The sequence below is a fragment of the Trachypithecus francoisi genome, unplaced genomic scaffold (genome assembly GCF_009764315.1).
Source record: "Trachypithecus francoisi isolate TF-2019V2 unplaced genomic scaffold, Tfra_2.0 Lachesis_group0, whole genome shotgun sequence".
NCBI classification, from domain to species: Eukaryota; Metazoa; Chordata; class Mammalia; order Primates; family Cercopithecidae; genus Trachypithecus; species Trachypithecus francoisi.
The window spans coordinates 48,908,029-48,931,573 of NW_022681453.1; the positions used below are offsets into that span (position 1 = coordinate 48,908,029).

At 42.8% G+C, this 23,545-nt stretch overlaps 1 protein-coding gene and 1 long non-coding RNA gene across 2 annotated transcripts in view; one reads left to right on the forward strand and one right to left on the reverse strand.

Moving 5' to 3' along the window:
* Positions 1 to 210: 210 nt before the first annotated feature.
* Positions 211 to 23,040, reverse strand: LOC117083181. The gene is made up of 2 exons (XR_004436985.1): positions 21,007 to 23,040; positions 211 to 282 (listed from the first exon to the last, which is right to left on the reverse strand). It is a non-coding gene; the product is annotated as an uncharacterized LOC117083181 (long non-coding RNA).
* Positions 3,407 to 23,545, forward strand: part of ARL8B (ADP ribosylation factor like GTPase 8B) — a 56,324-nt gene continuing 36,185 nt past the window's right edge. The window contains 2 exon segments of the mRNA XM_033210516.1: positions 3,407 to 3,550; positions 3,552 to 3,728. Of these exon segments, the coding sequence (XP_033066407.1) occupies positions 3,434 to 3,550; positions 3,552 to 3,728 (294 nt within the window). The 5' untranslated portion in view covers positions 3,407 to 3,433.

Genomic DNA, 23,545 nt, shown 5'->3' on the forward strand with positions numbered 1-23,545 from the left:
CTGCCACCAGACATCCAGTTTTTCCTACCCCCATAGGAAAGCATTTTTATTCATTTCCTAGTATTTCTTTATGCAGATACCATACACATATGCTTATATATGTATAATCATATGCGTTATTTTCTCATCTTACATTCCAAATATCATTATGTACACAGTCTGAACCCTGACTTTTTTGTTTTTTTTTTTGAGACAGTCTTTTTTTTTTTGGAGAGGGAGTGTCGCTCTGTCGCCCAGGCTGGAGTGCAGTGGCACAATCTCAGCTCGCTACAAGCTCTGCCTCTCGGGTTCACGATATTCTCCTGCCTCAGCCTCCCCAGTAGCTGGGACTACAGGCTCCCGACACCACGCCCAGCTAATTTTTTGTATGTTTAGTAGAGACGAGTTTTCACCGTGTTAGCCAGGATGGTCTCGATCTCCTGACCTTGTGATCCACCCGCCTCGGCCTCCCAAAGTGCTGGGATTACAGGCATGAGCCACTGCGCCTGGCCTTGAGACAGTCTTAATCTGTCACCCAGGCTGGAATACAGTGGTACAATCTCAGCCCATTGCAACCTCTGCCTCCTGGGTTCAAGGGATTCTCCTGCCTCAGCCTCATGAATAGCTGGGATTATAGGCACGCACCACCACGCTTGGCTAATTTTTGTAATTTTAGTAGAGATGGGGTTTTGCCATGTTGGCCAGGCTGGTCTCAAATTCCCAGCCTCAAGTGATCTACCCTCCCAAAGTGCTGGGACTACAGGTGTGAGCCACTGTGCCCAGCCATGAACCTTGATTTTTTTGTCTCTTGAAAATATTTCCTGATCATCATTCTTTATCAGTTTACAGATAACTTTCTTCTTCATATATATATATATATATATATATATATACATTTTTACAGCTGCATAGTATTCTTTTCTGGGGACACATCCTGGTTAATCAGTTCCCTATTGATAGACACTCATTGTTTCCCATTGTAAACTAAAAATAAAATCCTGGGCTGGGCCCAGTGGGTCACGCCCGTAATCCCAGTACTTTGGGAGGCTAAAGTGGGCGGATCATGAGGTCAAAAGATTGAGACCATCCTGGCCAACATGGTGAAACCCCATCTCTACTAAAAATACAAAAATTAGCCTGGCTTGTTGGTGCGCCTGTAGTCCCAGCTACTCGGGAGGCTGAGGGAGGAGAATTGCTTGAACCCAGGAGCCTGAGGTTGCAGTGAGCTGAGATTGCACCACTGCACTCCAGCCTGGCAACAGAGGGAGACTCATCTCAAAAAAAAAAAAAAAAAAATTCCTGGGCTGGGTATGGGCATGGTGGCTCATGCCTGTAATCCCAATACTTTGAGAGACTGAAGCAGGAGGATCACTTAAGCCTAAGAATTCAAGGCTGCAATGAGCTATGATCTGCCATTGCACTCCAACCTGGGCAACTGTGCTTGACTCTGTCTCAAAATCAAATAAACAAAAAAACTAAGCTCCCTCAACTGACTACACAGACCCTTCCTGGACAAAGAGATCCTAGGAAAATCTTAGAAACTGAGTTCCTTCCCTCGACAAGCTGGGAAGTCAGTCACACCTGGTTATACCTCCTCCCTTATGTGGTTTAGAAACAACAAATGACCAACATTAACATTAAAATAGAGATCATAAGACTGACAAAATGGACTCTGTGACAATTAGATACCAAATTATAAACAGGACCTAAGGCCATACTAGGGAAGGGTTAAATGACTAACTGCAAGGTTTTTCTTTTTCTCTACCAGCTAAACCAGCACTGGCCTGGAAATAAACACAATTAAAACAGTTACAACTCTCTTCCAGATGCAGGCTAACTGATCTGTTCCACAAGCCTAACTGTGGCTTTGATTAGACAAGAGACTGACGTCTGTAACTTTCTCCTGTTAAGAGACAGCTTACTATGCATCCATGCATTGGTTCTGGCTGGCTTTTTGTTTTGTTTTGTTTTTTTGTTTTTTTGAGATGGAGTCTTGCTCTGTCACCCAGGATGGCGTGCAGGGGCATGATCTCGGTCACTGCAACCTCTGCCTCCCGGATTCAAGCGATTCTCCTGCCTCAGTCTCCGGCATAGCTGGGATTACAGGCATGTGCCACCATGCCTGGCTAATTTTTGTATTTTTAGTAGAGACGGGGTTTCACCATGTTGGTCAGGCTGGTCTTGAACTCCTGACCTGAGGTGACCTGCCCGCCTTGGGCTCCCAATGTGTTGGGATTACAGGCATGAGCCACTGCACCTGGCCTGGGCTAATTTTTTTTATCTTTAGTAGAGACGGAGTTTCACCATGTTGGCCAGGCTGGTCTCAAATTCCTGACCTCGTGATCCACCCGCCTCAGCCTCCCAAAGTGTTGGGATTACAGGCTGTGAGCCACCACGCCCAGCTCAGTTCTGGCTGGTTTTACAGAGGCCAACCACTTGAATGCCTTTCTGGTCTGCTGATGTGGAGGGCCTGATTATAATACATTTACTTTATTTATTTATTAATTTTTTTTTTTGAGACAGGGTCTCACTCTGTCACCCAGGCTGAAGTGCAGTGGCATGATCTCGGCTCACTGCAACCTTCACCTTCTGGGTTCACACAATTCTCCCACCTCAGCTTCCCAAGCAGCTGAGACTACAGGTGCATGCCACCACGTTCGGCTAATTTTGTTTTTTTAGTAGAGATGGGGCTTCACTAGGTTGGTCAGGCTGGTCTCAAACTCCTGATCTCAGGTGATCTGCCCATCTTGGCCTCCCAAAGTGCTGGGATTACAGGCATAAGCCACCACACCCTGCCTGATTATAATACATTTAAATGTTAAGTCGCCACCCTTAAATGAACAAAGTCATATGAACCATACAGATTTGTTCACTATATGTGTGTTAGGACCACCACCTTCATACATATTAATAGCTCCTTCCATAAGGAAATATGTTTACTTGGCCAACCCTTCAATATAAATTCTTGTTGCACCCTTCCCTCTCTCAAAGTGCTTACTTTTTTTTTTTTTAGCCTGAGGCTGCACTTCCTGCCTACAGGTTATAATCCCCTTCTTAAGAAATAAAGCTCTCCTTTCTAAATTTATAAACTGTGTGATTTTTAAGTTAACATTATCTTTTGCTACTACCAAAAATGTAGGACAGGAAGTTTTATTCCAAGCTAACTCTTCCAGAGTCTTGAAGTCTTCCTGCAGAGTAGATTGTTGATGAACGATTATAGAAAAAAAAAGAATGAATGAATTAACGAATGAATAAGTGGATGAATGACGAAAGAACCAACAGTGAATGAATGGAGAGAAAGCCTCAAGGGGGCCCGCGGGTACGCTGTGCTGCGGGGCATGCCCACGAGGTGGCGCTGCCAGCGGCGGGGGGGCCTGGTCAGACGGGCCGCGCCGCTCTTGCCGTGGGTGCAGACGGCGGCGCCGGGACGGGCGTGGGGGGTAGGGCGAGTCATATGACCCGCTTAGCTTCCTGGCTCTGGCCGCTGCTGCCCGCCGGTGTCCGCTCGTGTCGCGCCGGGGCACCGAGGAGCCGTTGGGGGGTCTAGGCGGAGGCCCGCTCGTGTGGAAGTCGTCGACGCCGCCGCTCGTCCGTCGTCCCGTCCGTCCTCGATCCCGGCCGCCATCATGCTGGCGCTCATCTCCCGCCTGCTGGACTGGTTCCGTTCGCTCTTTTGGAAGGAGGAGATGGAGCTGACGCTCGTGGGGCTGCAGTACTCGGGCAAGACCACCTTCGTCAATGTCATCGCGGTGAGTGCCCGCCCACGCTCTTGCCCGGGGCTCCGCAGCCCGGATTCCGGCCCGACGCCTCTAGAAGGCCTGAGTTGGGGCTCCCCTCGGTGCGATGGGACTGATGGCGGGGGGCGTGCGAAGCTGGGCCTGTCACCTCCCGAGGGCCAGAATTTGGAATTTCCCGCGTGTTGGCGGCGCGGGGAGTAGCACTGAGATCGGCAGCGGAAGAGTTAAGTCTGTGTAGACATTTTCCAAGGGCTGTTCTCAACGCCGCGGGGGCTCGGAAAGAGTTAAATTGGGCTCGTCATATTTTTTAAAGCACTTGGGGATTGGGGTTTCCATTGGGTTTGCCCAGTAGGGGCAGCCAAAGAGTTAAGTCCAGTCTGTCACTTTCCCAAAGGGTGGGATTTGGCAAATCCGTCAGCCCTATGAGAAAGCGTAAGCATTAAGATCCTCTCTTAAGTTGCCACTTTGGACCAATAGCCCCATTGTGAAAGCGGGAGACCAGTGTGGGCGCCTTCCTGAATTTTGTGGGCAGCTCGCCCCATCTAATTCAGTTACTTGTTTTCACCCGTCACCCAGGCGCGGAGACCAAGCTGATGGCTGAGCTCCAGCTAGCCCACAATACATAGTATTTATGAAGCTAAGAGTTAATTGTTTTAAGCGAGTAGATAAGATGGATCTGCAGTCAGCATAAAGTTAACTACCCTGCGAAAGCGGGGTTGGTCTTTCAATGGTGTTTTTCACTTGAAGAGAAAAGAAGGTACTGGACAGGTACATAGCTTAGCAGGCGCAGGGAATGGGTGGAAGGAAAATTGCACGGAGGACTTACATAGAATGTGGTGTTTATTCAGCAATGATTGAGTAGAAAGATGATTATTTCGTTTTGCTTGTTTGGTTGGTTGGGAAAGAAATAGGAGCGAAAGATTTCTCCTCGATCTTGATTTAGAGCCCAAGAGTTGCTGTGACTCAGTTTTAGCTGGTAGTGGCTTGTACACGCCAGGGGAGTTTTAGAACTGTTTTGAAGAGAGATGGCAGCAGTTCTTCCACCTTTTCAATGACTGTTGAAATCCTGAAGACTAGCTGTCCGACTGGTTAGATTACACAAGAATGATTCAAGCACAGCTTTCATGTTTGAGAAAATAGGTAACGTGATTCTTAGTCCTTGCAGTAATAAAGCAACAGGAGTGAGTAAGTCTTGGAGAAAAAGAGATTAGCAGAAACCCCTACGTCCTTTGAAGAATGGTGTGTGTAAGGAAGCTTTACCTGCTTGTTGTTCGGCTCCTTTTCTAATATTATTATTATTACTTTTTTTGTTTTTTTTTTGAGACGGAGTTTCGCATTGTGCCCCAGGCTGGAGTGCAGTGGCGAGATCTCAGCTCACTGCAACCTCCACCTCCCAGGTTCAGGCGATTTTCCTGCCTTCACCTCCTGAGTAGCTGGGATTACAGACGTCCTCCACCACGGCCGGCTAATTACTTTTAGTAGAGACAGGTTTTGCTGTGTTGCTCAGGCTGGTCTCAAACTCCTGACCTCATGTGATCCGCCCAACTTGAACCCTTAAATTGCTGGGATTACAGCGTGAGCCACCATGCCTGGCCACCTATTGTAATATTATGATTTTATGAGCTTCCACAGGAATAGAAGAGTGGAATGTGTATCTAATACCACTAATTTTTTTTTTTTTTTTTTTTCTGGTAGAGATAAGATCTTCCTATGTTGCCCAGGCCAGCGTTGAACTCCTGGGCTCAATCGAGCCTCCTGCCTTGGCCTCCTAAAGTGCTGGGATTACAGGCATGAGCCACTGTTCCTGGCCTAATACCACTAAAATTAATGAGGAAAAATGAACTTCAGATTACATATTTATATTAGAATTTTTTTCTTTTCCTTTTTTTTTTGAAGACAGGATCTTCGCCCAGACTGGAGTGCAGTGGTGCAGTCGTAGCTCACTGCAGCCTCCAACTCCTGACTCATGTGATCCTCCCTGCCTCCGCCTCCCAAGTAGCTGGGACTACAGGCACGTGCCACTACTGTGGCTGGCTATTTATTTATTTATTTATTTAAAAAAATTTTTTTTATAGAGATGGGCTCTTGCTATGTTGCCAGGGCTGGTCTTGAACTCCTGGCCTCAAGCAGTCTTCCTGCCTTGGCCTTCCAGCGTACTGGGATTATAGGCTTGAACCATCACATCCGGCTATAACTTTTCTATAATATGGAAAAGATGAGGCATAAGCTTGAGTGAAGTTGAGCTCAGTTAACTAAATTTTCTCATATCCCCTTGAGCTGAGAATTGGAGTCATCTTGTAAATCTTGTTCTTTTGACAACATTGAATTAATGTATCATGTAGATAGGTGTATTAATACAGCCAGTTGTATTTGTTGCAGTTAGGTCGTTATGCATAGGAAGTCTGAAGAGTTGAGCAAATCTTTGAGAAACTTCTTCCTGATTTTCATGCTTCTGTTTTCAGTAGACAGTGTAGCTTAATGAGCATGACCTTTGAAGTCAGACAACCCTGGATTTGAAATCTGGCTCTGCCACTTAGCAGCCTTATATCCTCTTTGAGTCCTTACTTTCCCATCTATTAAATGGAGGTAATGATATGTTTCTTACAGAGTTACTCTAGGGATTAAATGACATGAAAAATGTTAAGTGGCTAGCACTCATATTGGTCCACAGAAGGGGATAGGTAAATGGTAACTGTTGTTATTATTTGTAATTGGGTGTACCCATTGAATGCAGGAACAATGGCTTGAAAAATACTGAGAAGGGGCTCAGGTAGTATCATTTTCTACTTTGAATCACTATCTATCCAGATGTGGGCTGCAGTAGTGGATTTATGGATTGTGGAAAGTGATCGCATCATGTGTTCCCCCCGCCCCCCCATTAGATTATTATGCTTAACAACAACAGAACTAATGCAAAGCTGTTGAAGTCAAAGTGAACCAGTGGCTCCACTATTATCTTTTTTTTTTGAGATGGAGTCCTGCTCTGTTGCCCAGGCTGGAGTGCAGTGGCGTGATCTTGGCTGACTGCAACCTCTGCCTCCTGGGTTCAGGCTATTCTTGTGCCTCAGCCTCTGGAGTAGCTGGGACTACAGGCGACTGCCACCACACCCAGCTAATTTTTGTATTTTTAGTAGAGATGGGGTTTCACCATGTTGGGCAGGCTGTTCTTGAACTCCTGGTCTCAAGTAATGTGCCTGCCTTGGTCTCCCAAAGTGCTGGGATTACAGGTGTGAGCCACTGTGCCTGGCCCACTGTTATCATTAGACTATCCTTTTTAAAATTGTAATGGTGTGGGTAGCTTCAGTTAAGAAAAAGAAAGTCACAAAGATAAGGTGATAGATGTGTTAATTAGCTTGATTTAGTCATTCCACATGGTAAACATGTATCAGAACATCTTGTATTCCATAAATGTATACAGTTATGATTTGTCAATTAAAAGTAATACTAATTTAAAAAAGAAAAAAAAATCTGAGCTGTAATTGACTGATGCTTTTAAGATGCTGAAAAGAGGACCTCAGTAAATTTCATACTTTTGTACCTCAAGGCTCTAACCTAACCCCTGATTCTTATAGAATATGTTGAGGATGTACTGATTAAAATCCAAGTTAGTGATTAAAGATTATTTTACAGATTTTTAGGTAGAAACAATGTGTCTAAAATAGTAAGCTTAGCCTTTTAAGAAATCAGCTGCACTTTTTGTATTGTATATAAAATGTTTACTTTATAGAATCAGAAATACAGATGTGTTGAGTACTACGTGTCACTCTAGAAAGTTGACCATTTATTCATTCAAATTTAAGAAGCAACCTCTCAGGTATGAAAAGCTTCAGCTGAAGCCAGTTTTCTTTTTGTAAAAGTCAACATTTTGTAAACAAATTAAAATGTCACTACATGTGCGTTAAACATTAAGGAAGATTTAATAGATGTCATTTAACTTACTCAAAAGGTTCATGAAGCTGAATTACTATTATATGTAGGGTTTGGTTTAAGTATAAAAGATAATGCTGCTTAGTTACAGAATGCTCAGACTTAAAATGCTTTTCCTTAGGATTTTAAAACTGAAATGATACCTCATTTAATCCAATTTTATGTAGGGACACTTGGTATGTATAGTGTTCTCTTTTGTTTTGGACGTTATAAAAAAGTAACAACCTAGTCTTTAATTTTCTGATTAGTGTCAGGGAATGAAGTATTTTCCATTGCTAACTTTTCTGGCAGTTATTGCACAATAAGTCATGTGCCTACGTGTGTAATGTATGTTGAGTAATCGTTATTTTTAACTGGGGCTCTTAGATATGTTATAGTTATTTAAAAAAATAGGATTTACCAAAATAATATGGGATAAATCTTATGGACATTATGTATTTTTTAAATGGAAGTATAAAAATTTGTTTACACATTTGCGCATTGTTGATATCTGAGGTTAATCCAAGGAAAAGTTTATTACTGCTGAGAATTAGGAAAAGAAGATATTTGGGAAAACTGTAGAAATATGAACCTAGAATCATTTTTGAAAGAGTTTGTAGAAACCTTAATTAAGTAGTCTAATTTAACCCTCAGTTTTTAGATGTGGCTAGCAGATCCAGTGAGGTTAAGTGGAATTCCTAAGGCAACAAAGCTAATTAGTAGCAGAGATAGAATTAGAATCCGGGACCAGTGGACTTTCTACTTTTCCCACCTCTTTAGATCCAGCTGAGGTTAGAACCATAGAACTGTGAATTGGGAGATCTTAATCGATTAAACATCTTTTTTGTATTTAATCTAATTTAAAAAATCAGCTGCACTTTTTGTATTGTATATAAAATGTTTGCTTTATACAATCAGAAATACAGACGTAATGAGTACTATGTGTCACTCTAGAAAGTAGAGAGAGTTTTAAATCCAGGCATCTTAAGCATATTGAGTAACATTTGAGGACTGTATATTTATCTATGAACGTGAATTAGGAGAAGGAATGATAATCTGTAGAAAGTAAGAGTGGAATATTATGTTTGGATATTTAAATAACTGGCCCGCAGACATTATTGAGTTGTTGAAGTACCTTTAATATCTTTAAAAAGCAGAGGGCCGGGAGCAGTGACTCATGCCTGTAATCCCAGCACTTTAGGAGGCCGAGGCGGGCGGATCATGAGGTCAGGAGTTTGAGACCTGCCTGACCAACATGGTGAAACCCCGTCTCTACTACAAATGCAAAAATTAGCTTGGCATTCCTCAGGAGGCTGAGGCAAGAGAATCGCTTGAACCTGGGAGGCGGAGGTTGCGTTGAGCCGAATTTGGGCGATTACACTCCAGCCTGGGCCACAGAGTGAAAATCCGTCTCAAAAAAAGAAAAAGTAAACAAAAGCAGAAATAATTTTGTATTTGATTGTATTGCTTATTATTTAATTTCTTGGGAGGTAAGGATGGCAAAAACCATTTTTAAAGAAAATGGACTGTGGTTCAAGTCTAAATGTTTTACACATCTGAAACTTACTGGAGACGCTAGTTTTCCAATAAGGTGGTCTTCAAGTATAGATTCCGAGTTGTGGAAAATGAGGCATGTTACAAAGGAACATCTCTACCTTCCATAAAGTACTCTACCCTTCATCCGCTCTCCAATTATTTGTTTTTCCTTGCAGACCAAGAATCTTGAAAGCCAAATGTTCTCATTAAGAAGCTGTTAGAGTGCAATAATGCATTCTAAACGACTGTCTTAGATATTTCATAAGTTAATGGATTTTTTACGTTTTTCAAAGATATAGTAAGTAGATGGTTACTGAACATGGATACAAAATACATTGAACCTATAAAAAAGTTACTCAAATATCATTAAAACATTTTTTTCTGAAAATTTTGTGTTACCAAAACAATACAGGCTCATTAGTGGAGATAAGAAAAGAATAGTATAAAGTAGAAGAAGCCACTTATTTCTACCATCCAAGATTAACTACTATAAACATTAAAAGCATTTCGTTTTTGTCTTTTTACTATGTCTATCCAGATGTCTTTTAAAAAGTTCTGAGATAATATTACTTATAATGCTTTATATTCTGGTTTAATTGTTACAGTGTATGCATTTTTCTGTCTAAAACATTTTTCATGTCTTCATAGTTTATTCCATTGTGGTTTGTCTTGTGGATATACCATATTTGGTAATTCCCTCATTGGACATTTGAGCGATTTCTTATGTTTTCCTGTTGTACTCAATGTGATCTACATTTCCTGAGGATGCATTCCAGAGTTGGTATTTTTGGGTCAAAAATGCATATTATGTCATATGGCCAAATTGCTTTCCAGAAAGCGTATACTCCCACTGAGAAGGTCTAAACAGTTTTTGTTTTTGTTTTAGACAGAGTCTCACTCTTGTTGCCCAGGCTGGAGTGCAGTGGCACGGTCTTGGCACACTGCAACCTCTACCTCCTGGGTTCAAGCGATTCTCATGCCTCAGCTTCCCGAGTAGCTGGGATTACAGGCTTTTGCCACCTCACCTAGCTAATTCTGAACAGATTTCATGTATAAAGTTGGACTTTGGTTAAGCACTTTGTCCTCTGGTATTTTTTAGGACATACATAGTTTTGTTGATGAAGTAAAGCAGTATTTTAAAATTATCCTATTAGATACCACTCTGTTTGTGTTTAATGCATTTTAAGAAGTTCCTTTTTATATTTCAGCAACTGCCAAGACTAATAACTATAGAGAACATAATTGTTTCTGAGACAAGTTCTTCCTCTGTTGCCCACGCTGGAGTGTAGTGGCATGATCATGGCTTATTGCAGCCTCTACCTCCTGGGCTCTGGCTCAAGAGATCCTCCCACCTTAGCCTCCCAAGTAGTAGGGACCACAGGCATATGTCACTATGCCTGGCTAATTTTTTTAAAAAAGATTTTTGCTGCTGGGTGTGGTGGCTCACGCCTGTAATCTCAGCATTTAGGGAGTCAGAAGCAGGAGGATTACTTGAGGCCAGGAGTTGAAGACCAGCCTGGGCAACATAGTGAGGCCACATTCTCCACATTGTCTCTCTCTCTCTTTTTTTTTTTCAGACGGAGTCTTGCTCTGTCGCCCAGGCTGTAGTATAGTGGCATGATCTTGGCTCACTGTGACCTCTGCCTCCTGGGTTCAAGTGATTCTCCTGCCTCAGCCTCCCAAGTAGCTGGGACTACAGGCACGTGCCACCACACCCAGCTAGTTTTTGTATTTTCAGTAGAGACAGAGTTTCACCATGTTGGCAAGGCTGGCCTTGAACTCCTGACCTCAGCTGATCTGCCTGCCTCAGCCTCCCAAAGTATTTTTATTATTATTATTATTATTATTATTTTTGAGACAGAGTCTTGCTTTGTCACCCAGGCTGGAGTGCAGTGGTGTGATCTCGGCTCACTGCAGCCTCCACCTCCCAGGTTCAAGCAATTCTCCTGCCCCAGCCTCCCGAGTAGCTGGGACTACAGGCGCCTGCCAACACGCCCGGCTAATTTTTTGTATTTTTAGTGGAGACGGGGTTTCACCGTGTTAGCCAGGATGGTCTCGATCTCCTGACCTCGTGAGCCACCCACCTTGGCCTCCCAAAGTGCTGGGATTACAGGCGTGAGCCACCGTGCCTGGTCCTATTTTTTTTTTTTTTTTTTAGTAGAGACTGGATCTCACTATGTTGCCCAGGCTGGTCCGGGAACTCCTGAGCTCAGGATATTCTCCTGCCTCAGCCTCCCAAAGTGCTGAGATTACAGGCAGAAGCCACCACGCTTGCCCCTGAGAACATAGTTCTTTTTTGTTGACCTTCCCAGGGAAGCCATGTAAATATAAATATAGCTTATCCCCTTTAGTTATCATGCTACTATTTTGTTTCAAAAGTATTGGTAAATTGCATATTCCATAACCCTGATATGTTTCAGTATAATCCTTACCTAATCTTGGACCTATTTTAGTGGGATGCTGCTTGCTTGTGTTTTTTCTTTTTTTTTTTGTGGGGGGATGGGGGTGAGGGGATGGAATCTTGCTCTGTTGCCCAGGCTGAAGGGCAGTGGCGTGATCTCAGCTGACTGTAACTTCTGCCTTCTGGGTTCAGGTGATTCTCCTGTCTCAGCCTCTCCCCAGTAGCTGGGATTACAGGCGTGCGCCACCATGCCTGGCTGATTTTTTGTATTTTTAGTAGAGATGGGGTTTCGCTATGTTGGCCAGGCGAGTCTCAAACTTCTGACCTCAAGTGATCTGCCCGCCTCAGCCCAGGCATGAGCCACCATACCCAGCCTATGAACCTATATTCTTACTTCAGTAGCATAATGTTAAGAATGAGGTTGCTTAAAATCTAGATTAGACACGTTGCCTGCCTTTTCTTCACTTTTTTTTTTTGAGACAGGGTTTCTCACTCTGTCATCCACGCTGGGAATGTAGTGACACGGGGGTTCAAGTGATTCTCCTGCCTCAGCCTCCCGAGTAGCTAGGACTACAGGTACCCGCCACTACACCCAGCTAATTTTTGTATTTTTAGTAGAGACGAGGTTTCACCATGTGGGCCAGGCTGGTCTCAAACTCCTGTGGTCTGCCCGCCTCAGCCTCCCAAAGTGCTGGGATTATAGGTGTGAGCCTCCGTCCCTGGCCACTGTTTTCTTGAAAGCTCATTTTGTCCAGAGAATGTTTTAATGCCAATACATGGGCTTCATCATTTGTGAATAGTTCTTATCAGAGGAAAATCTAGGAAAAGAAGGGAAACCTACATTTCTCACCTTCATAATTTAGGTATTTCATTTCTAGCTTTTGGCTTTCTTATTTCTGTCTTATTTTTTTTGAGACAGAGTCTTACTCTATCACCCAGGCTGGAGTGCAGTGGTGAGAACTCGGCTCACTACAACCTCTGCCTCCCGAGTTCAAGCAATTCTCCTGCCTCAGCCTCCTGAGTAGCTGGGATTAAGGCACGTGCCACCATGCCTAGATAATTTTTGTATTTTTAGTACAGATGCGGGGGGGTTTCACCATGTTGGCCACACTGGTCTTGAACTCCTGACCTCAGGTGATCCACCCACCTTGGCCTCCCAAAGTGCTGGGATTACAGACGTGAGCCACTGCGCCCGGCCTATCCGTTTCTTGAAAATATTAGATTGATGTTACAGGTTTTCATTAACCCTTATATGAATATTTTGTTTACTGCCATTATTTTTTACTCTTAAGTGACTGAAATGTTGAACTTTGGTTTTTGTAATTTTTTTCAGAGTTCTAGTAATTTCAGAAATGAAATGATTTGACTAGTTTTAACCTTTGAATTTTTCTGTCATCCTTTCCTTTTTTTGAGACAGGGTCTCACCATGTTGCCCAGGCTGGAGTAAAATGCCATAATCATGGCTCACTGCTGCCTCAACCTCTTGGGTACCAGCAGTCCTCTGCCTCAGCTTCCTAAGTAGCTGGGGCTACAGGTGTGTGCCATCATGCCCAGCTAATTAAAAAAAATTTTTTTTTTTGTAGAGATGGAATCTTGCTGTGTTGCTTAGGCTGATCTTGAACTCCTGGGCTCAAGCTTTCCTCCTCCTTTGGCCTCCCAGTGTTGGGAGTACAGGCATGAGCCACTGTGCCTAAGTGCTACCATCCTTTCTGTAGTAGATACTGTCCTAAGTTAGGATTGATCATATTCCCTATCATTATTATTATTATTATTATTTTTGAGACAGAGTCTCACTCTGTCTCCCAGGCTGGAGTGCAGTGACGTGATCTCGGCTCACTGCAACCTCCGCCTCCCTGGTTCAAGCGATTCTTCTGCCTCATCCTGCCAAGTAGTTGGGACTACAGGCTCCCCCCACCAAGTCTGGCTAATTTTTTTGTATTTTTAGTAGAGATGGGGTTTCACTATGTTGGCCAGGCTGGTCTTGAACTCCGTACCTTAGGTGATCCACCTGCCTCGGCCTCCCAAATTTCTGGGATTACAGGCATGAGCCGCTGCATCCGGCCCCTCTCATTATTTTTAACCATCAGAAATTATCTTGTTCTCTTGTTTCTAATATTCTTTGTCTCTTTTCACAGAAGCAAGGCTTTATCATATTTTACAGTGCTATACGCCAGTGCTAAGAACAGTCCCTGCCAGATGACAAGCTCTTTAAATACTGAGTAAATGAATGAATGAATAGTAACAGTGAAGTGTATCTACTCTATGCATGCTTAAACTGTGTGCAAGGCATTGTGATAGATAACTTATAAATGTACTAGACAAGGTCATTTATGGTAGGGCATGTGCCATGTATAGGATAGGAATATTAAGTGCCTTAAGATTGATACAAAGTGCTTTTGGAATTCTCCCCTGCCCCCACCCCATTAAGACATTGGAGGGGTTTTCTTTAGTAAGGCTGTTTGCTAAGTTTTGATTGGACAGTGGCAGGAGTGGCTTTTGAGCTGGGTTGTAAGAGTAGAGGAATTTCATTTATTCAACAGATATGTCAAGCAGTGTTTCGGGCAGCATGATTATAATGGGGAGCAAAGCAGACAATGTTCTTGCCCTTTTGGAATTTCTGGTATCATGTGGGGAAAAAAAGACATTCAAGCAGGAAGAGTGGGAAAAGCAAAGGCACAGCTGAGGGAAAGAAATTTTTTTTGTGGGATTAGGCATAACCTTAGTGAAGGAAAAAGAAACAAAGACTGGAAAAGGAGATTCAGTCAGCTCCCACAGGGCCTTGACTGAGTATGACATTAGGCATGGAGAGCCACTGAAAGTTTTTATTCAGAGGAATGAGATAAGACCTGTGTTTCCAAAGGATTAATTTAGCAGCAATAGAGACCATCCACAAGGAAATTGGTTACAAGGTTATTACAGAGGTCTGGTTGAGAGACATTGAGGGAGGCAGCTGGGGAGGAGGGGAAAGGTACACATTATTATGGAAGTAGGATGAGTACAAATTAGCAATTAAGTCAGATGTACAAGACAAAGGGGAATTTGCAAAGACCCTTTTAAGGATTTGATCGAATGGTGGGGAATATGGTTGTGCCATCAGCAAATAGCACTTATAGGGTGGAGAAGAAAGAATGGGTTTAGAAGAAAAAGGGATGATTTGAGTATAAATTGTATTATAGGCTGGGCATGGTAGCTCATGTCAGTAACCCCAGCACTTTGGGAGGCTGAGAAGGGTGTGGATCGTTTGAGGCCAGGAGTTCAAGGCCCACTTGGGCAACGTAGTGAAACTCTGGTCTCTACAAAAAACAAAAAAATAAAAAAATTAGCTGGATGTGCTGCTGCGTGCCTGTGGTCCTAGCTACTGGGGAGGCTGAGATAGTAAGGGGATGGCTTGAGTCCAGGAGGCTGCAGTGAGCCATGATGGTGCCACTGCATTCCAGCCTGGGTGACAGAGTGAGACCAGGTCTCCCCTGCACTGCATACCACCCCCCACCCCCCTGGAAAAAAAAGTATTAAATAATTATGATATAAAGGGATTGCTGGTTGGAAATGACAGGCTATGAATGCTATATTTAAGTTCAGTGGCACAAAAACTGAGAATATTTCATCCAACTCCTAATTTTGTCTTCAGGAGTAGTAAGAGATATAGGAAGTAGTTGAGATCCGTTCCTAGTTTCTCTTCAAAAAAATGAGTTGTGGAATCTTTTATTTCTACTGATTGCTTTCACTTACTGTACCCTGCTGATTACTCATTTTGCCAATGTTTTGGACACAAGGACTAGGCAGAATGTTCTCCACTCCTCAGAATTGCTGTTGGGCTATCTTGATTTATTTGTGGTACTTATGTACGTTAATCTGTGGCCAGAATGCAGGCTGCCCAGAAGAGGTCTTTAATAGCTGGGATGAAGGCTGTATATTCAGAGTGGCTCAGATTCATTTGCAGGCTGGGAAGCCTTTGCTATCTAATTCAAAGAATAATTTTTCTATTTCTGGAAAGTGCCTGGCTTAGGTTTGTAAAGTGACTTTCCACTGAAGAGAAAATTTTCTAGGTGTAATTTGTGTGCTTTAAACATAAAGGATATTTGATTTCTTGAGATTTAAGTTGGGATTTTTCTTTGGTGCCAGGTAAACATGTAGATTGTGTTAGAGTATCATTTTTCTTCTACTCAGATTACATTACTGATCATTTTACTGTGTGGTTGAAAAGACAAAGTGTGATCCTTGGTCCTCATAGCCCAGTTAGGTTCTTTGATACCTGCTTAGATACTCAGAGCAGTCTAATAATGGATTTATAGCGCTCACAGATAGCAGTTCATTTTGGAACATGTGGACATTACCATAAAACAAGTTAGGAAATGGCTGTTCCACCTTCACTATGTCATTCTTTTTGTTGAGATGGAGCCTCGCTCTGTCTCCCAGGCAAGAGTGCAGTGGTGCGATCTCAGCTCACTGCAGCCTCCGCCTCCCAGGTTCATGTGATCTTGTGCCTTCACCTCCCAGAGTAGCTGGGACTGCTGGCATGCACCACCACGCCTGACTAACCTTTGTATTTTTGGTAGAGACAGGGTTTTGCTGTGTTGGCCAGCTGGTCTCGAACTCTTGACCTCAGGTGATCTGCCCACCTCAGCCTCCCAAAGTGTTGGGTTTACAGCCATGAGCCACCGCGCCTGGCCTACTGTGTTGTTCTTTAGGCTAGTTAACATAGAGTTAGTTCCTAGACATCCTATTTTATGTAATCATCCTTTCCTCCCATTTCCAATACAAAGAGCATTCAGTAAAAATTATTTCATTTAATTAATGAAACACACTTGGTCTTTTTTTTTTTTTTTTTTTAAGATAGTCTCACTCTGTTGCCCAGACTGGAGCACAGTGCTGCAGTCTTGGCTCACTGTAGCCTCTGCCTTCTGGGTTCAAGTAATTCTTTGTCTCAACCTCCCTAAGTGCTGAGATTGCAGGCGTGAGCCACTGTGCCTGTTTCACTTAATTATTACTATTATTATTATTTTTTTCGAGACGAGGTTTCACTGTGTCACCCAGGCTGGAGTGCAGTGGTGCAGTCAAAGCTTACTGCAGCCTCCACCTCCCGGGTTCAAACGATTCTCCTGCCTCAGCCTCCCAAGTAGCTGAAATTACAGGTGCACGCCACCAAGCTCAGCTAATTTTTGCATTTTTAGTAGAGACAGGGTTTCACCATATTAGCCAGACTGGTCTCAAACTCCTGACCTTGTGATCCGCCCACCTCAGCCTCCTAAAGTGCTAGGATTACAGGCGTGAGCCACAGCGCCCGGCCTATTATTATTATTATTTTGAGATGGGGTCTTGCTCTGTTGCCCAGGCTAGAGTGCAGTGGCGCGATCTTGGATCACTGCATCCTCTACCTCCCAGGTTCAGGCGATTCTCCTGTCTCAGCCTCTGGATTAGCTGGGATTACAGGCGCATACTGCCCCGCGTGGCTAATTTTTTGTAGTTTAGTAGAGACAGGGTTTCACCGTGTTGCCCAGGCTTGTCTCGAACTCCTGAGCTCAGGCAGTCCCATCCGCCTTGGCCTCCCAAAGTGCTGGGATTACAGGCGTGAGCCATCACATCTGGCCTATTATTATTATTATTATATATATATTTTTGAGATGGGATCTTGCTCTGTTGCACAGGCTGGAGTGCTGTGGCATGATCTTGGCTCACTGAGACCTCTGCCTCCTGGGTTCAAGTGAACTTGATTATTTTATACAATGTTTTCACTTAAGGCATTATATTATTCTTTTGACCCCCTTGTTTTAAGTAGACATTTATTGATTTATATAAGATAAAGATTAAGTGACACAGTTAATTGTCATTTGGGTCTGAAATTCAATTCCAATTCAGCCTGAAGTGTCCTATTCCATAAAATAGATGAGTTATGAGGAATCTGGGTTCCATTTTTACAAATCCTTTAGGATCTTGCTTTGACTCCTGATCTAATTCTTCCGCCTCCTGTAACTGAAATTAGTTTGGAAATTGGGCATGACCTTGTGGTGTTCCATGTGCATTTTTTTTTTGCTTTCTTTGGCTCTTTGTGCCAGATGTTTTAAGTCTGCTGTACTGGCTGTTTAGTACTACCCTATGTTATCTTTCCTAGGAACATTTATAAATTGTAGTATTTATTCTGGCAGGGTTTGGAAAGAGGATTTAAATTAGCTAGTGAAAATTACAGCAGAATGGCTGTGGGCAGAAGGATAGAGGAAGTAGGCCTTTGAAGTAAATATTAGACTGTGGTAATGATGGAGAACGAGATGCCCAAGATACCAATTGATTTGCTTTGCCTACGCTATTTGTTTTTGCCCGTTGCTACTCCTTTCCCCCTAGGTGGCACTGTCTTACTCATCGTTCAGGCCCCAGGTCTGTATAACTTGGCCCTAACTCTTCTCACAGCACTTGATCACAATTATATTTATTTGTGCAAATTATCTGTTCATTGGTCTCTACCTTCAGACTACAGCCTCCGTTTCAATATTTGTGGCCTTTAAATGAAGCAGTGTGCCTACTACTCTGTAATTGTTGACTTAAATAGAGTAAAGCAGTATAGGGTAATGTTTAAGTATGTGGGATCAGGCAGGCCTAAATTTAAATTCTGGATATGCCAGAATTCTATGACCTCCTCAAAGCTTCAGTTTCCTCACTGGTGATTTGGGCATGAGAATAGTTGCCCCATGAGCTCATGGTGAGGTAAGACAGTCGGCACAGTGACTGGCATAGAATGAGTACTCCTTAGGTGGTAGGTTGATGTGATGTTCGGGGGTTAGGGCAGGATCATGTACTCTACTGGATGCTAGATGAAGTGGAGCCCCCTCACCTTTCAGGTGAGCACTGAGTAGGAATTCAATTTCAGAAGGTAATGAAAGGTTCCTGAGTTTAAGAGTAGAAGTGTACTAGGCACAAGGGACCAGTTTTTAATTCTCTCTTTTTTTTTTGAGATAGAATCTCACTCTGTCACCCAGGCTGGAGTGCAGTGCTGCAATCTTGGCGCACTGCAACCTTTGCTTCCTGGGTTCAAGCAATTCTCCTGCCTCAGCCTCCCAACTAGCTGGGACTACAGGCATGCACCACCATACCTGGGTAATTTTTGTATTTTTAGTAGAGACAGGGTTTCACCATGTCGGTCAGGCTGGTCTCCAACTCCTGATCTCAAATGATCCACCCGCCTTGGCCTCTCACAAAGTGCTGGAATTACAGGCGTGAGCCACCATGCCCAGCACTTTTTTTAATTTTTAAAAACTTTTTATTTTTTGTGGTGACAGGATCTCACTATGTTGCCCAGACTGGTTCAAACTCCTGGCCTCAAGTGATCCTCCCACCTCAGCCTCTCAAAGTGCTAGGATTACAGGAATGAACCCCTGTGCCTAGCCTGGTTTCTGATTCGGATTCTTCTTCGTTTTAAATCTCCTTTCTTTGCTTATTATTGTGATTTTTTAATGGTTTCTGATTCTTGAAGGTTTTGTGTCATTCTGAGAGAGAAACTAAAATGACAGTTTTTTGTTGTTGTTGTTGTTGTTGTTTTGCCATAACCCATCCTAGATGTGCTAGGATGTTAGGGGCAACTTGGTGAAAAATTTGCTGGTTTATTTGGGTTTTTCTTCCGCTGATAAGTTTGGTTGTTGTTAATTGTTTTGGCTTGGTGGAAGAGATAGTGATTGCTCTTAGTTTTTTCTTTTTTTTTTTTTTTTACCAGAGTAGAAGACTAGCAGAGCATCTATTTACAACCTCTCAATTTATCATGGAGTTTGTATTTTGTTGTTCAGCAGTCTAACATTGGCTTCAAGCTTAATGACTCGTTCGTTTGCCAGCAAATAACTGCCAAATGCCTGAGGCATTACACTAAAGTGGAAAATCACTTTTAGGGCTTTTAAGTTTAAACTTAGGTTCAAATTCCAGTTTTGCCACTATTTAGCTGTGTGTATGTGACCTTGTGACCTTGACGTCAAGTTTTCTTTTCTGTAATACGAGGCCAGAGTAAAATGAGTAATGTTGAGCCATTATCATTATTATTTTTAAATAGTGTAAGCCAATTACATATAGCCTAGCTAATAATAAGGATGCATTGTTGATGCAGTCATCACATGTGATTGAAAAACATTCTTGTCACTCCAGCTTCTTACTGCGCTTACTGCACCTGCCAAACTTCCCACCCTGATGATAGTAAGTGGAATTTTAGGCAGCTGCTGAATAAATAATGATTTTACTATCTAGAAGGCACTGCAGTTTGGAACCTGAGAAGTGCACAGTGACTCAGTATTTTATGACTGTCCATCATTTTAAGAGTTGAGTTTCACTGTGAAACAATGTCGAAAGCACTGACTGGGCTAATGGAATGGCTTTACAGTGCTTAACTGTTTCTTCAGTAATACCCAGAGAGAGCTGCAGTGTGGAAGAGCCATGGAAGGAATGTATTCAGCCCATGGCATTCTTGGCAGCCACACCACTGTACTGCCAGGATCACCTGAGAAGGGTGGAAACAGAGGTGTCTCTACTGTTGTATAAGCAAACAGCTAAAAGATTCCATACACTGTAGTTTAACATGATTTTAGGGTATTATTAATAATATTTTAAAAAGTAAAGTGTTACTGAATTTTTTACAGTGGAGGGGAACACAAGACAATCCATATGATGCTATTAGTTCGGGAGATGAAGTTACAAAATTGTGAGGCAGAAAAATGTTAAAAGTAGGCACTGAAGGACTAAGAAGTTAAAATCTTGGCTTTAATGTATCCACTGACAGGTGCCATGGTTTGCTTCCTTCAGAGTCTAACAGGCAAAACAGTATTTGTAAACATTTTCTTGCCTCTGCTATGCTTAGGCTAGCAGTCTTTAAAGGGAGGATTGCCTATTTATCTTATGATATACCTGTGGAACAGAATTTTAGGGGCTTCATTTATCTTCCAGGTAGAAAAGAGCTGATAAGGGGTTGTGGAGATGTTGTCACCTGGCATTATATGCTATAATCCTTGGTCACATTTATAAGTTTTTTTACTCTAATACAAAGGATCTGATTGTCATTAAGAGCCTTGCAGACAAGTGTTTCTGCGTAACTTCTCAGTAACATCTTTGACATTTTTTTAGTTGCAGACCTAAATGGCCACTGATGGACGCTGCAGTTTCAGTAAGCAGTGAAATTTATTTCCCTGGAAGTAGAATGATGCAAACCCGGAATATTGTAGAGTGGTTGTCATCAGCTGTATTTCTTCATGGCCCAGAAAAACTCCTATGTAATTTCCCTTAGAGAAATGGAGCTGAACGGGAAGCAGAAGTAATTAATGGATGATATTGGACCTGGGAATTCTAAATGATTCAGTTCAATTCCTGCAGGGTGTCCTGTCTGAAAGAAATTAGGGTTGTATGCAGTGTAAGGCTTGCAGGGCTCCTAGGTCTTTCTGTTATATTCTTTCAGAGCTAGCAATGGTCAGGATAGCTTCTCACTACACAGGATGTGATTCGTTTTTGTTCCTCACTTTGGGGAACATGTGTGGCAGTGTTTAAAAATAATGCTCTCCTGTTGGTTCATAGGGAACAAAGCCTTGTAATATGGTTTGGCTGTGTCCTCACCCAAATCTCATCTTGAATTATAGCCCCCATAATTCCCACATGTTGTGGGAGGGGCCCGGTGAGAGAGAGCTGAATCATGGGGATGATTTTCCCCATACTGTTTTTGAGGTAGTGAATAAGTCTCACAAGATCTGATGGGTTCGTGGTAAGGGGAAACCCCTTTCGCTTGGCTCTCATTTCTCTCTGGCCCATCACCATTAAAAAGCCCCTTTACTCTTTCTTCATCTTGTGCCATGATTGTGAGGCCTCCCCAGCCATGTGGAACTGTGAGTCCATTAAACCTCTTTCCTTTATAAATTACCAGTCTTGTGTATGTCTTTATTAGCAGCATGAGAACAGACTAATACACCTTCTTGGTTTTTTTTTCTTTTTTGGCAAAATTTCAACACATTAGTCTTTAATTCTCTAGTGAATGTTGGAGCAGGTTTCCAGATTGCTTAAAACTGAACTAGGGGTATAGTCCATAGGGAAAATATGCCCTGAGGGACCGTATGTGTGCAGCCGTATGTGTGGAGCTGTGATTTGTTGTAATCTGAAAATTCTAGGCTGTAATAATGGTTCCTAGGGCTCAAAGAAACCATGACGGGTTACCACCAATAACATTCTGGTGGGATGTTGGTTCATGCCTGTGAGAAACACACATTTACCCATCCAGACCCAAAGACTGGACTCGGAGACATGAAGAACAGCGGAAGCGAGACTTTTAATGGTAGTCTTGCAAGATCTGGTGTCTGGTAGGCAGTCACTCTGGGGACAGTTACAACATTTAATTTATTTCCTAGCATGCAAGTCCCTCCCCCTGTTCCTCACTGGTTGAGTACTGTGAGGTTACAGTCTTCCTGGACATTGCCTAAAGTTTTATTATTCCCCTTATAAGGTTATACCCTGGTCCCTTTCCCCACTTCAGTTTTGATTTCCCAATAATGAAACTTTCTCCTGTTTTAGGGGCTGACCCCTCCCCTACATTCTGTTCGCTTATCATGACCTTCTAGGTGCATGAGCTGTGCCGTTTGTTACATCCACAGGCTGACTTCCAGTACTTATTTATTATGCCTTGAAAATGGACCACTTAAAATGTTTTCTCACAAATTTCCTTCTTTTCCTTCCTTTTCTATTTACTTCCTTTGGTCTCATTTTCATTTAAACTGTTTTGGTCCTCAAACTGCTTTAGAAGTCGTTTACTTTCTTCCTTATATGAGAGTGAGTTTATTTTGGTTTCTAATAGTAGCATGTTATTTTGCTGGTAACTTATTGGCATTTGTTTATTAATAGCTGTTTTAATTAATCTCTGTGCTAGTCCCCTCACACACAAGATAATACTACATCCCACTGCTAAGACTCCTTCTACAGTTATGTGAGATGTAAGGATTGAAGCCACCATGCCTTTCCGTTTTCCAAACTGATTTTTAGCCAACCTGTAAATGGGTTATTCATTCCAGCATTTTCTGCCTGTTCGTTGGCTTGAGTTGTCAGTCCTTGTAAAGCTTTTGTGATGGTCCCATCTGGGGCAGTATTGTTGGAAATGACAGTATAACGTTTCCCACCCAGCGTAACACATACACCCCCTTTTTCTGGCATTATGTCTAGTGCAAGCCTGTTTATCCAGGCCATTCGGCTGGTGGCGTCTAACCGGCTAGCCACCCCTTTGAGGGCATCCTGAGTATAATTGATGAATCCCTGTTGACTCTAATAGATGTAGTTAATTCAGTTCACATTGTTATTAATAGTTGACCACAGAAGAGTGCTGACTGAAACCCAGCACCTATCTGGTTTTGGGCCTTAAATTTATTCGGCACCCCCGTAGCGACTGCTATTGAGTCAACACATATATTGGGATTAAAAGAGTTTGTCATATCTCTCTGCTGTCAGTGGCTGTGTTTTCTGGTTTCTTATGGAATGCCAGGGAGAAGGGAATGGCCAATTGGACCAAAGCACAAGTCCCGGTCCAGTTGGATGGTAACAAGTTGTGGAGGTTCCTTTTCCACAATACCATCAGAGGTTAGCCTGGGGTATATGGAGAGCTGAGTGATTGCCATTGCCTGACTTACCAGTGATATTTAGGATGTGGGTACAAATTGAGAGTTTTCCCATGGGCTTATTGCCTCCCTATCTAGAGAGGCAAGAGGAGTGGTTCATATTCCCTGGAGAGAATGAGGGGATTGGTTTGGGATCTGACCTCTGCAGTGTGGGAAAGAGCAGTGACAGACTCTTACAAGCCTTATTTCCCCATGCATCCTTGTCCTGGTATAGAGCCAGCATGCAATCCATTTCTTCAGGATCGGTATCTCATCCTAGGGGAAATGGAACCACCTGTGCCTGAGGTCCTCCCGCAGCACACGCATAGCAGTCACTCTTGTTGAGGGCTTGTACCGAAAATTTGATCCGTTTGACCCAGGCATTTACATCCCTGTACCCT